The sequence below is a fragment of the Pagrus major genome, chromosome 4 (genome assembly GCF_040436345.1).
Source record: "Pagrus major chromosome 4, Pma_NU_1.0".
In the NCBI taxonomy this organism is placed as follows: Eukaryota; Metazoa; Chordata; class Actinopteri; order Spariformes; family Sparidae; genus Pagrus; species Pagrus major.
Window position 1 is genome coordinate 3,869,308 of NC_133218.1, and position 14,620 is coordinate 3,883,927.

General features: G+C 38.1%; 1 protein-coding gene across 1 annotated transcript in view; it reads right to left on the bottom strand.

Moving 5' to 3' along the window:
- Nucleotides 1-14,566, bottom strand: part of csnk1g1 (casein kinase 1, gamma 1) — a 39,888-nt gene extending 25,322 nt beyond the window's left edge. The window contains exons 1-4 of the mRNA XM_073464204.1: nt 14,426-14,566; nt 5,600-6,029; nt 4,990-5,030; nt 3,663-3,732 (exon numbers count right to left, since the gene is read on the bottom strand). Of these exons, the coding sequence (XP_073320305.1) occupies nt 3,663-3,732; nt 4,990-5,030; nt 5,600-5,786 (298 nt within the window). The 5' untranslated portion in view covers nt 5,787-6,029; nt 14,426-14,566. The remainder of the gene's footprint in view (nt 1-3,662; nt 3,733-4,989; nt 5,031-5,599; nt 6,030-14,425) is intronic.
- Nucleotides 14,567-14,620: the final 54 nt, after the last annotated feature.

Sequence of the window (14,620 nt, forward strand, 5' to 3'; positions counted from 1 at the left end):
GCCGCCAGCCCTTCCCTATATAAAATGCCGACATGCTGTCATTCATCATTCAAAAACCTCTTCTCGCTTCACAGAAGCCGAAGCTCACAACGGAACAACTACATCGGCCATTGCTAATAAAAGTCTACTTGCTGTTGGCTATATTGTATGTCACTTCCAGCAAAGAAACACCTAAATATCACAATGTAAAATGTGTTTCTGAATAAAAAGTACATACGTAGGAAATTAGGCTATCTTTGCAAACTCATCCATCTTTTACTTGAGTGGTTACGTCTCCAAACTGATCTCCAGCACACAGCTGATAGGTACATGGTTTATTTACATGATGTGAAAGAAGTGCATATTTAATGGATTCAGTGTGGACACAGAGCATCCAATGCGACATGATAGTCAGAGACTCTTGCTGTCAGGGTTGAAAGAAATAAACATTTGTAATTATATCGTAACTCTGGTGAAGAAACAAACCTTGTACACTATCATTCTATGCAGCACGACAGCTAGAAGAGCATTCTGTTTTGTCTTTGCTTTTCAAGTGTCTGAGCATGTTCAATAGGATTTTTTGAATATTAAAGACTTGCAGAGTAAATCAATTTCTTCAGTGCCGATGAAACACTGGCTACGTGGCACAGGCGAATCATTCCGTTTTAAAGTAAAAAGGTGCATGCTTCAGACTTCAGTCAATTAACAGCATGATCTCAGCTTTATCTAATACATACACATAAGCGTTCATGTTGTAAACGGTATGACTATAATGCCGGATCACATTTCACAAGGAAATGTTCATGACAGACAGCTTAGTCATGATGACTTATGATTGCAGCCAAAATGACAGTAAACAACGATGTTGCACCTGAAAAATGTTTGTCAATCACGTGACCACTGGAAAAAATTCTCTAGTTTTTAATTAAAATGGAGGAGTTTTCACATGTGCAGTATTTTTAATATGCCTCATTTTAAGGCTGATAAAACTGTAGGGTTGTAAAATTTAAGAAAGTCGACTAAAATACTTGAAGCCAAACAGTGCACTAAGAGAAACTCTATTCTTAACAATGATCCATGTTTTCACATTAGTGGGAACAGATATCCCGGATAAGACCTCCAGCCTTTCCTTTACATGTTTGTAAAATCTAGTAAGCTCTGTCACTGTGGGAAATGTTTACATCTTGGGATTGTAATGGTCACAGAGCTGGTTTAGTGTTTCACAAGGAGGTCTGGCTGCCAATACCCTCAACAGCTCAATAGTGTGCATCCACCCTTGAACAAACCCTCTTGATCTTCAAAACTGTCTTGTCCTCAACACATTAATGCCTCATAGTGGCTGTCTAATAAAACAAGAGCAGCACTGAAGCTGTTATTGACAGCACTGACAAATATTCTTGCATAATGCCTGGAAAGAGATGTTTCATTTCTAATTGAATCATCCTCATTAATATCCAGTGACAGTTGGTTGTGCACCAGATACGACACCTGATTGAGCATCTGAGTCAAACCACATTAATTCATAAAGACCCTGTCACACAGAGACTGTGACAACCACATTGGCTGAGAGGAATGTGCCGCAGCACACAGCCAAGAAGAAATGAGGTCACGTTATCCCATCTGGAGGAGAGGACAGAGGCAGGTTAGTACTAAGAGAGGCAGACCCACTCTCTAAATATTTAATGAGTTTCCGCACAGTTGGCCTTTTCCAGCCCTTGCCTTTGCAAAACAATAGCCATTATATTCCCAGTCTGGTTATCATATATAAATGTAGAACTCCAAAAAGCACATCAAGGACCATACATCACAAAAACATAGCTGTTTTTTTTATCTAAATTGTGATTGAGACCAACCTTAACCTGTAACACTGTGACTTAACTGATTTGTAATAAATGCCTCAATGACTAAATTCACAAACAGCATGATCAAATGTATCTGTAATCAATCAACAGCTCAGGTTTAGGTGCATTTATGTGACAACCAGCGTAATGTATACATTATTTTTAACCATTTTACCAGAAGAGCAGCGAACAACTATTAAAAAAGATTTTTCTATTGTTCTATTGTTTCTCATGGTCCCACCCATTTCCTCTAGTACCATGACTGAAAAAGTTTGCCCTTAATTTATTTCTCTGTTGTAGTCATTTCATCCTCACAAGATTCTGGTCAGTGGTTGCGGCAACGGTGATGCGTCAGCAGACCTTGACTAATCTTTTATGACAAACTGAGAAACTCTCAGGGGAAAACAGTTAAAGGAAGAGTAGTGGAGAAGCCTTGTCGATTATGGGCCTTGTTGATTATGGGATCTGGCAAAGGACAAATACAATTATGTCTGTATTTGTACCACTAGTGTTGACATCATTATTCAGCACCATAAATCACACAGTGTAGGGGAGAAACTGTTGCCACTGGACATTTTGTATCATAAAGGAAAAATAAAAATTACAGCAGTGATAAAAATAACCATCTAATGGACTGCAGGATGTGCCTTCACATGTCAGGAGGAGCTACATTTCCGACAATTGGGTTGGAACTGAACAGCAGAAACAATAAATGAGTAGTAGATAGTACACACCAGTAGTGCACTAAAATGATCAGCAGTGATATTTGCTGAAGTGCCCACGAAGTTAATGGTTGCCGGATATCTGGATAGACTTTACAGCATGCATACTTTTAAATACATAAAATAATTACAGACCATCTGGTGATGTGGATTAGTGCCAACCTTTGACCACATGGTCTAGCCTCATGCAGTGACAGTAACTTTGATTCAGTATTCCCGGATGTTTTAATGGAACAACAGAAAGCTAATCAAATAAATCAGTTCCTTCACTTTACATAGCAACATGTCAATGTATAATACCGGAGATATACATCACCGCAGGCAAATTAAAGTGCAGGTTTTGTCAGATAACTATGCACACTAAGGTCAAACCTCACAGGTTTATTTCCCTGATGTGATTATAATCAACAGTAGCTAAGTAAGGTGATAATATGTAAATATTGTGTTCAAAGCTTCTTATAATCAGTCACAGTGTGATCAAAAAATTATTGAAAGGATGGTTTGTCACAACAAGTAATTGCCTTTAATTGAAAAGCATTTTATTTATCAACTTTGTGACGTAACATGTTCCAGCACATCCAGATTATACCCATGGAGACACACACCAAGCCAGTGTGACACGCTGAATAATGCAGTAAACGTTCAAGTTATTATTGGCTCAATCACAACTGGACATTGGACACGTGCATTAAGGCTATTGCAGTGAGCAGAAGTTACACTTTCAAATGAAGTCAGTAACACATCCTGCATTCTGCCTTGAAAAAAACAAAAAGGCTTTTCAGTTAATAAGATGATCAGCTGCTGCATCCGTTTGTGGATGTTTAACAAACTTTATGTCAACACCCGCTATATTGAATTGCACCGCTGGTACATCTATTGTAAAGCAAGGTCACTGTTCAACAGGCTCTTTATGTACGTAGCCATTCACACACTCATGTACACAAAGTCCTGAAGAGATTAAAATAAGTTGCTGACACAGCTTAATATGAATACGTAACCCGAGTAATCACTTGTTGTGGAAATGATGCAATCTTCCGCGCTGATCTTCCAAAACAGTCAAATCATTGTGATGCAGTCACACAGAAACACCACAAGGAGCCACAAACATCTGTGACCTTACCTGTAGTTCCCAGAGTTTTGTAGAACCGGTACTCTAGATGCAACTGTGGCGCCCTCGACTTGACGGGTTCCTGTAGGGTGGACATATCCAAACCACAACTCAGTTAATGGCAATAACCTCAGAGACTGGGATGTATCAGTGAAAAAACAGCTAAAACAGGATTTCACTGATACGTTAAACCAGAGAGTAAATTATTGTTTTTTCATTCAGAAATTAAATGTCTTTTCTGTTTTGCCAACTATTTTTGATAACTCATTTTACACTCAAGGGCATTCACAAATTTCCAATGAAACGTGATTACAGTATTTGGCATGAAGCAAGAATACCCTCCATTTATGTAACATTGGTTAGTTTAGTCTACCAAAACAAACTGGCAGTATGAGTGTATGTGTAGCTTCCACAAACATCACCAGCAGCTCCTTCCTCTATCAAAAGCTCAAATATATAAATGATGTCCTGGATTATAAATGTGTCATCTTTGTCCTCTGAAAACTCTCTGTGAGGAAATGGTTAATTAAAGTCTTTTTCCAAAAATTACACTCACCCAAAACATCACATTTAGCGTGGGAAAAATGTCAATCCTGGAAAATAAGTCATTGTCTGTTATAATGTTTGGGAAACTGACCTGAGTGTGAACTACAGACACTCCCAGAGTGTTGATAGTGCCCCCACATACTAAAATGTCATCCCAGTTCACTCATGTTTTGAAACAGAAAACACATTTTAGTGAGAACTTTATTTATTGTATAAAAGCACTACATCTGTGTCAGCACACCATGACAACTATTTCATTTGGTAACCTCAATACTTTGATACTGTTGTACTATTTATTACTCTCTGGTGAGCAATAATAAACGCATGAGTCAGGAGTCATGATTTCCAGTCCAACAGCCACTGGAAAGACACACCTAGCCAAGAATCTACACCTCATTCATATTTCTCTCCAAGACCAGATCAGTCCAGTATGACAACCGTCCCAGCACAACCTTATGAGTCATATTTCTGGAAATTAATACAAATGGCTTTGAAATACATGTAATTCATGTCTAACTGAAGCTAAACATTCAAATATCTTACATTTGTGCTTTACTATGCATCTGTTTGCCTGTTTTATGTTTATACAAATTAACTATTTCACTTTTGTCATTTTTGATAACTATTTCATTCAAACAACTGACTCAGGTATATTATCGGAGTAATTATGAATACTCAGATTCTTTACCAATAATATTGATTCTATCCTGATTCTAAATGGCTGCCACTTTAGGCATTGGACATGTTTTACCTATCATTTTGCAAATGATTCTTTTATCTGCAGACAACTTACCAGTTTAATAGCTACATACTCATTGGTGTACAGATTTTTACCTGAAAGAAGACAGAAAGAAGCACATATTAGATAGATTTAAAGATACAGTACCCCATTGAAAACTTTATAACAGATTCATCAGAGAATAATGAGAGAATATGATTTTTTTTTTTTTATTTAAATTTATGCAAGGTCCATGTATAAATGGTCTGTGACAGAAAATTATCCGGTCATTCCTTTTTTCCAGTTGTCAGTTGCCCAGGTACACTTAACCAAAAATAAAGAAGTCCAATACAAAAACCCTGCAATAAACATTATTTTTATTTCTAAATTACAAAACTGTTCTGAGAGGTTTCATCATTTGCCATTTGGCCAGTGGACAAAAAAGTCTGTTTGAACCCTGAATAGTTCAACAGTACCACAAACTAAAGCCTCAAAAACAACCTTCATGAAGATATAGTTTATTGCAGAGCTGCATTAGTTTTGGTTAGGTGTTCATGGTAAACTGGCAACAGAGTGTAGTTTCACATAGAACCATTAAGAAATGTCATAAAAAACCCCAAATTCACTTTGTGAACTATTCCATTTTGTCTTGAACCATTTAACACAAGATTAAGACTCAACGTACCGAGCTTCAATTCACCAAAGTTTCCACAACCAATCTTCTTGCCCACACGAAAATTGGGCCCCACCATGAGTACCCCCGAGGAGCTGGAGGAGCCAGATGGTCGGGACGAGTGTCCGCTGCGGCTTCCCTGGGAAACTTTAGCGGCCCTTGCAGGCCGCTCGCCATATTTATCTCTCTGTTGATCCATGGTGTGAGCAGCACAGGTCAGTGGGAGCCAGGAGTGATGTACAGAAAGGCCTCCTGGGCCGGGCCCACCACAGCCACAGCCCTGGTCACTGGCAGTGCCTGGATGGCACAGTTACTCTCATGAGACAAGACCTGGCACAGCTAACCGACACTCCTCCCGTCCTCAGCCTGTCACCTCTAACAGCTGTTGAAGAGGCTGATCTCTGTTCTCAGCATTTGTCACAGGAAGGAGAAGGTGGATGACCTGTAGCAAACACAATAAAATATAATTATGAAACAAGACATTAACTTTCCACAGAGAAGCACATGGAACATAGCAGTGTGGTTTGGAGGAGTTCTCCCCATGTTAATCTGATAAAATCCCACAAAAATGTCGGCTTTAAGAACACTTCAAGATATAGGCTGATGTTTTTCAGTGAGCTAATTCTTTAACAAAAAGCTGAAAGTGTACGAATATCTTAGTAGCTCTTAGTAGAATAAAAACAATTACCACAAAATTATAACATTCAAAAATACCTTTAAATTAAAATTCCACTTGAAAAGAATAGATATTGCCACAATTGGGTTGATAATAAAAACACATTACTACAGCCTCATGAAAACATTAACAAGGCAGACCTAGGAAATGTCATTTTAAAAGTGGTTCCACATTTAGGCCATTTCAGCCACTTTAACGTTTTCGAGAAGTGAAAATGCGCAACACAAAGGTCAAATAAACCAGAAATTGGGATCGACTCAGGCTGAACATATTCAATCATCATCAAGTACTTTAGTTGAGGGCAATGGCAGGAGAACGGCAGATATTTTGTCATTCAGGTTCCACTACGGTTTTATTATGCATAAAGAATGTTCAGAAAAATCTGAAAAAAGAAGTGCATGTCTCAGCAGAGTTCAGTTGGGGTGCTTTTGATGCTACGTTGCCCTTAATTTTAAGCATTGAGAAAAAGCTCCATTTGCTCATCAAACGAAGAATCAGGACCACCTATGAAGTCCACCTGTAAACACTAGTTTTACAGCTGAATATTTTCTAAATTTAATGTTACCATACAAATCTTTTATGAAGCTCATGAGTCCTATAAATGCTTGAAATCACTGTTTACAAGTAGAGGATTGTAATAGAGGACAGGACTGGCTTACTGTAACAGCACTGCAGGGCTAAAGAAGAGATAGTCATCAATTCACAGTGGTCACAGAAAACACAGCGACAAGTTTGAGCATCAACACAAACCTTAAGTCAGAGTTTGTGATCATGAAGGCATCTAAGACTCTTCACCACCCACAGCTATAGCCTGGCAGACAATCAGTCAGTCAGTCAGTCAGTGGGGAATATTATGTAAACAATTACATAAAGCTACGTCTGCTCACAAGGACACCATAGATTAACTTGATGGACAGCGGTCTGATTCTGTCAAATACTCAACAGAATATTTTTGGCTCCAGTGAACCCCTTCTAACACGAGCAAGGATTATGCAAATATTAAATTATGTGATTATAAAACATCAAGGCAGTTTGGTGAATGATTCAGCAATCACTAAGACACATGATGTTTATCAACTGCAGGCCTCCTCTGGGACTTTCTATTCTGTTACTCATCTCAAGCAAGTTAGCCTTCTGAAGCTGCAAACAAAGTGTTGACTATAAATGATGCAAACACCAGTTTCACTGGTTAATAACCCCCAAAAATATACTTTAAAAAATATTGTTTTCCATTGAAACACAACTTCTTACACTTTCAATAAAAACAACAACAGCTCTACTAATGTTTTCATGACAATTTCTGAGCATGGAAAGGCTGCTGCTGAAAAGTATTTGTGTGTGGGCTTCCGGATGACTCATGCTCAGTATTGCCTGCACAGATCTCAGCATCAAAGACAGCTAGTTTGCTCTCAAGGGCAACTGTGCACTGTTGCTATTACATAAAACCAGGAACAGAACAACATGGCTATAAAACGGGTTTGCGGCAAAGACTGATGGTGAGCTGTAATAGTTTCCATTGTGCAAATAATCATTTGTAGGCCACTCTAATCCAGGGTGCACCACTGTTTAGATTATCTCAGTGAGGTGTTTCTCCTGATTGAAGACGGTGGACGCAGCATAATAAACACACGCTCAGCCTGTGTTCAGTCCATGCTCACCAGACTATCACAGATGATTTCCTGACTGCTGCTGTTCACCTAAGAGCCCAAACTGCTACCTGACCTTGTAATGCTGCTAGACAGAGTTTTGAATTTTCAGTTTGTTTACATTGTTTCTACAATAATATGGATACACTAGATATTAAATAGGTAACATGATGCTATATTTTATGAGTATGCACTGTTATTTCTGATTATGTGCTTTTTCCCTTTAAATGGCTGCACATGTTTATAGGTGTTAGTTAAGAGCGATCAAACGTTTCAAAATCTAATTTCTGCACCAAAGACACTTAAATCTTCTTGATATAAAGCTGATTTTGTTTTATTTTTAGTAATTATTTATTGATGAAGATTATAATGCAACACATAAGGCAGACAACTAGAGTCTAAGCCGATATCGGCCGAACACAGATTTATCAGTATCAGCGTTTATGTTGTCCGTAATGTTTGATAAGCATATTTGAGGGATCATTGCAAAAAAAAGGGTGTGTATATATGTATATCAATATCTGAATGTAGAGCTTCTTTGCTTGTTTTAAGCATCTGTCATTTGTTTTACCAGTAAGATCACCACAGCCACACTGTATCTTAAACATGTCCAGACATGCCTGTTCTGAGGATCAGGATGGAATAATAAACTTTAAAGTCAAGTAAAGACAGGAACTTAATTCAGACTATATAAAAGGAGTAAAACTACACCTCATGAAGGGAGGCAAAACATCTGCAATCTTTAATTAAATAAGGTGAATCACGCTGTAAGCTGTAATGAGCCAGCAGGTATCATTCATCTACTTCTGTATTGTTTCCTAAACTAGGTCATAAAGATCTTGTCACCCCATTTACAGCTCACATTATGGGAGAGGAATCACATCTACAGCTGTAAAATATAATGCTATCCAATATGAAAGCCCTACAATAACTATTGCCTTCATCAAAACTCTATTTCAACTGAAACTGCTTGAGAGTTGTTAATCTTCAGGACATAATACATGGCAGTGTTTCAGTAGATTGCATTATTTTAGGAGGGAACCCTGGACTTTTGTTCATCGTGTGTGTGCAAGAGGGATTCGTAAAAAATAAATAATATTGAGCAATCGCAAAAACTTTATAATGTTGGACAGACGTTCAGACCTACCTAATAAAGTGGAGAACAAATTCAAGCTCTCCACTAGATTGGTACGTGGAATAGAACACGTTCTGTGGTTTAAACAAAAGGCTTCTTCAGATTTTATGTAATGTGGGGAATCCCCGGGCTTTATCCCTGTGCAGCCAGTGCCATGTCTTCTGATAAATGACTTTGAGGATATACACCTTTTGGCACCCAATAAAGGTAATCAAGTTTCTCAGAGTGAGACGACATGAACAGATTAAGCTAATGGCCCTTTTCTTCACTGATTAGCAATTCATTTTTTGACAGTAATTAAAAATGGTGTGCATTGCGGACAAAGGTCTCAGAATTTGTTGGTTTTGCCAGACTTGCTTCAACTGTGCAACAAATACAGCATTTTTCCCTTGTCCAGTTTTGTAAAATGTGTACATACATTCAAAGAACCTTTACTTTTATACTCTGGTTAAGGTCTCATATTAAAACGTCCTGACGTATCTCTATATCCATACAACAGGCTATTAGTGGCATTCGCTTTTCTTTAGCTAATTACCTAATTTTGTTGAAGTGAAATTGAGTAGTAGTATTCTCTTAAAGGCTCAACTGACAGATGTTATAACTAATGGCAACCATTGTTTATTTTATGTAGACAGACTAAAAAAAGGGTCTAGATACAGTCGGCCTCCTTTTGGACCGTACAAGCTCCATTAAGCCTGGGCTTATCAACTGGGGGGTTGATTTATTATCATTTAGTCTTTTTTTCTAGATTAAGATAAAGCTAGTTGTACTTATCTCTGAGAAACAGGACATTTTTTCTTTTCTTTCTGTCTGTTGGCTGAATCAGCACTGTTGATTCAACGTCTCTGTGCACAATTTTGTTATGTATGTTAAAGCTATAAATAAAGTTTAAGAAGAACGCCCCGGAATAAGCAATGTGCTGTCACACAATACTGGAATTTCTCAAAGTGTTGATGCTCATTACCATTTTTGATACCACAGGGAAAAACTGATTGAAAATTGTGGATTTTTCTTAAAAGATAAATATAACAAGGCTATAACATGACAACGAGATACTATTTTGTTTTCTAGGCTAATACAGAACAGTGGAATAATTATAGTAAACGCTGAATATCACACTTACACACACAAAGAATAACTGAAAATGAGTATCGAAACAGTTTTAAATATTATAAATCATAATTTTTGACATTTCTTACAACGCTAATCAGCATTAAAAAACAAAAGAAACTGATATCATCAGAATTGCATGACTACCAGGAGTCAAAATCAACTAAACATGGGGCTAAAAGGTGCCTGTGTGAAACAGGCTTAACTGTTTTCTCACCTTACCAACCACAAAAGCAGTTTACAACACGAGCCAGAATTCACTCATTCACACACACATTCATACACTGGTAAAGGCAACGATGCAAGGTGCCACCTGCTCATCAGGAGCGATAACCATTCACACGCACACTTGGGGTTCAGTATCTTGCCCAAGAACAGAGGGAGACAGGGATCGAACCACCGACCTTCTGTTGGTGGACGAATGCTCTACCAACCGAGCCACAACCACACACTCATGTAAACACGAGCAGCTTGCTCCAACAGATATTTAACCAAGGGCTAGTAGAAAATGCAGTGTGAATCTTATAGCCCTGAGTTTATGTTAACTTTGGGTTAACAATGTGTGTGTGTGATCAGGGGTTAAGTTATCCCAGGGTCAACTCTTGGCTAAGAATATAGTGTGAAAAGCCCATTAGTTGGGTTTTGTGCTGGTCTAGACTGGATAAGTGGTAAATGTGGCTGCCTGTTTGATGGTGGTATAGATTTATGACGGTACAGCCTGATGCTTGATGCTCATTTGCATAATGGCATTTAATTTGACTCTGGCTTGGCCTGTAGGAGAGCTTAAGGAATATTAACATCCTTAAGCGCATTAATAATTTACATATTTATCATTAAATGCAGAAAATACACAAATGTTTTACATTCTTATAGATTCACATTCGTTTTTCTTCCCTCACACACACACACACACACACACACACACAGTAACATGTTCACTCTAACACCTACAGTCAATATGTAGTCACAAATTCACCTAACCAGGATTTCTTTTGTTTTTTCTTTTTAAGAAAAGGCTGCCACCTCTACTCTGAGGATATCCCGTTTCCTACTTTAAAATGAAGCTCATTCTCGTGAACAAGCAGAGTATCATATTACTGAAGACGCTCTCTAAATTGAGACTACAGACAGTAACTTCTGCTGATCTCACATCTGTGTCATCACCGATATGTATCAGACTATTTTGTTTCATAGTTCTGCTCTGACTGGAAATGATGAAGCAGGAATGTGGCGTTTGTAGAAATATATAAACAAGGCATTTTCAATAGTATTATTGTCACAATGCCTCTTGTTATAATATCCTGCTGAAGTGTGGAGAAAGTATCAAAACATACACAAACACAACTGTTTGCTGTTTAATCATAGGCACAAAACCATAGCAGCAGGGCTGACTGACGAAAAATGTCTTGTTTGATGATGCTGGCAATCAAAAACTACCATTTCAGGAGTGTTGATGTAATTGGTTAATAGCTAGTTTAAAAAAACAGCTCTATTCATGGGTATATTTCATTCAGTAACACACTATGGTGGCACTGAAAAGGTACTGACTCCGAAAACCTTGATTTACAAACACAAATTTGCCAGTCAAAATATCTACAAAAACCGAGATACTTCTGGCTGATTTGCATCTATTAAAAATAACTAATCTGTTGACATCTTTTCATTTTTACAATAACATAAAGGCTCTGAGTGGAGTGATTAACCTTCAGTGGAAAGATCAGCCTGAGAGGGGGGCCTGCCAATAGTGCAGACTCCTACTGTGGCAGTGCCAACTAACAGCTGCCTCTTTCCTTAAAGACAGCTCCTGTGAGCGGTAACTGGAGGGAATTTAAATTATCCAAATTCATAGAGGAAACCAACACATGCGTGCGTTGCTGCTGTGTGCACCCAAATCCGTGAAAATGATCTCATTTCATCAGCCGAGGCTTTGATTTAACAACTGAACAAATGTTGTACAAGAAGCAGAAAAATATCTTTTTGAAAAGACAACTTATAACTTACTTGAACTTTAATGAGGTAGTGTATATTATGTAATAATTAACTGCACATATGGTGACTAACAGGACATTTACCACAGCTTTGTCATTAATTACCTGCAATCTGTAATGATTAAAATTGTTCTAAACGTAGATGAAAGAAACGCAAATGTAGTTAGTCTACTTTTTACCTCAGTGCGGATTTTCCTAATGTTGTCTAATTTGCTTTAGCTTCACACTTTCTGTATTTTAGTCAAGTGGTTTTAGTTTTGTGCAGAGCCTAGTCAATATACTGGCTGGCTAATATTATCGACTAATATTGGCCTATCAGAGATATATCGTATCGGTATATATGTTGTCCTAAATGAAAACTTGATTTTTATAGAATGTAATGCAGGAAAAGATGCTTGGGGTAATGTATGACTGTTAAATTCCCAATTAAATGTATTGTTTCAGTGAACTGATGTCATTTTTGGACAATAAAGTTTATTATTAAACTGTAAAATATCCTGCCTCCAATATAGATATTGTATTCACAAGTGTTTGATCACCACATTTGAGGTCATTGCATAGCATGCGTGTCTACATACAGATTTTGTGCATAGACTGATTCTCGGCCCGGGCCAATTATCAGGGCTGATATTCAGCATTTTCCGATTATTGGTATCGGAGATTTTCTGTCAGATTGCTGATATGATAAACTAATATGAAAATGTGCTACTTTGGCTCTGATGCAACACGCTCTCACACAGTGTCCCGCCCACAACAACATCTGATCGGTAACACGTCACAACAAATAGCCTATAAACACTGAATAATCTGAATCTGCAAAGTAACCAGTAACTAAAGTTATCAAATAAATGCAGCGGAGAGGATGTTTAAAATAGCAGAAAATCAAAGTACTCACGTAAAGTACAAAACTGTAATCAAGTAAATTGTACTTTTTCAGTTTTTCAGTCTCTTTAATTTCAGTATTGGCCCTGAAAAGGCCATACAGGTCAACCCCTGGTATATTATAAGAGAATATTGGCAGATATATTTATATTTTTTACTCCCTGGTATTGACATCAGTTGTGTATTTGCATTACATTGTTTTAACTGTCTTTTAAGTTATCTGTATAGTATTTTATTTGTAGAAACACCGTGTAACTTTGTTAAGAAAGGTGCTATACAAATAAAGATTATTATTATGATGATAAACAGTGAGTTTAGTGTCTATCATGACCTTCTGAATAATTGCAACACAGAATAAAATAATCATTTCCTCCAGTGGGACTACGTAAAAGGATGCCAACAATTCTCTACCATGGATCCACACAGCCCTGGTTTGGGTAAATGTCCATAAAATGTCAGCTTCACAACTGGCTTGCACTGCCCTCTTACAGCATGCCACTGTGTTATTTAGTGGAAAACAGGGGAATCAATTATTTTTTACTAGATGGAGGGTAAATGAATAGGAGCCATGCTGTATTGATTCAGTAATAATCCATCAATGCAGTAGAGCAAAGGGGATGTACATTGTGTCTATGCCTATGTGGCCATGAGCAGAGAAAATGTGCTCATAACCTGCCTCCTAACATCTGGCAAAAATCAAACTTGCAACAGTTCGCTAAATGCTTCAATGCAACTCTGCCCACAGTGAGCAGGCTGAGGAGGGGCCTTGGATAGATTCGCAAATTTCATATTCTGTGCCATTCTGTGTTTGCCAGCCTTGTCTTGCATTGAGAAGCGGTGATAATACTTCAACATGAGAGGAAGTGTCTGGTAGAGGCAGCTGAGGCTAATAAAAAGATGATCGATCCTTTGTAAGCAGGCCTCCGGTTGAATCAAAACAAGGAAGCGAGTTGGCAGTTGTACGCCAGCGTTTCATGGACAAAGCCTGCCCTGTCAGTCTACATTACTGATGGTCACATCGATCAGTAAGCGAACTAACCGATAGCTGAGTTAGCTTGACAAGATAAAACCCAGACTTACAAGCCACAAAGCTAACGTTAGCCAAACATTATTTGAGCCATAGTGGCTGCTCTGGGTTAAAATATATTCAGCGAAAAACGCGATATAAACATTTCTTATTTATCATCATATTGAGTTAGTTAATGGATAATAAATAAAGCGACCAGACTCATTGCTTGGTATTAACGCCTTAGCTAACACCTACTGATGGCTAGGTGACAGCTGGACCGAGCGCAACAAGGAAATTAGCTCTGTTAGCACCGAAAATATTAGCTAACAACCACCAGCCTGCTATCAAATGTTGGTTTGCTAGCTCATCGCAAACAAACACAACAGACTCACCTTCGCTGTGATAAATCCAGGAGACCAGGACACGGCTTGTGTGTTTGTCACGCTGAATGTACACGAATTCCCGGAGCTTCAAATAAGGTTTTCGGTGTTACTTGTTGTTGCTGATGTTTCACGCTAACGGCGGAGTATCGTTAGCGGCTCTCTCCATTCTTCGCTGTTCGTCTGTCTTTGCTGCTCGTGAAAGGT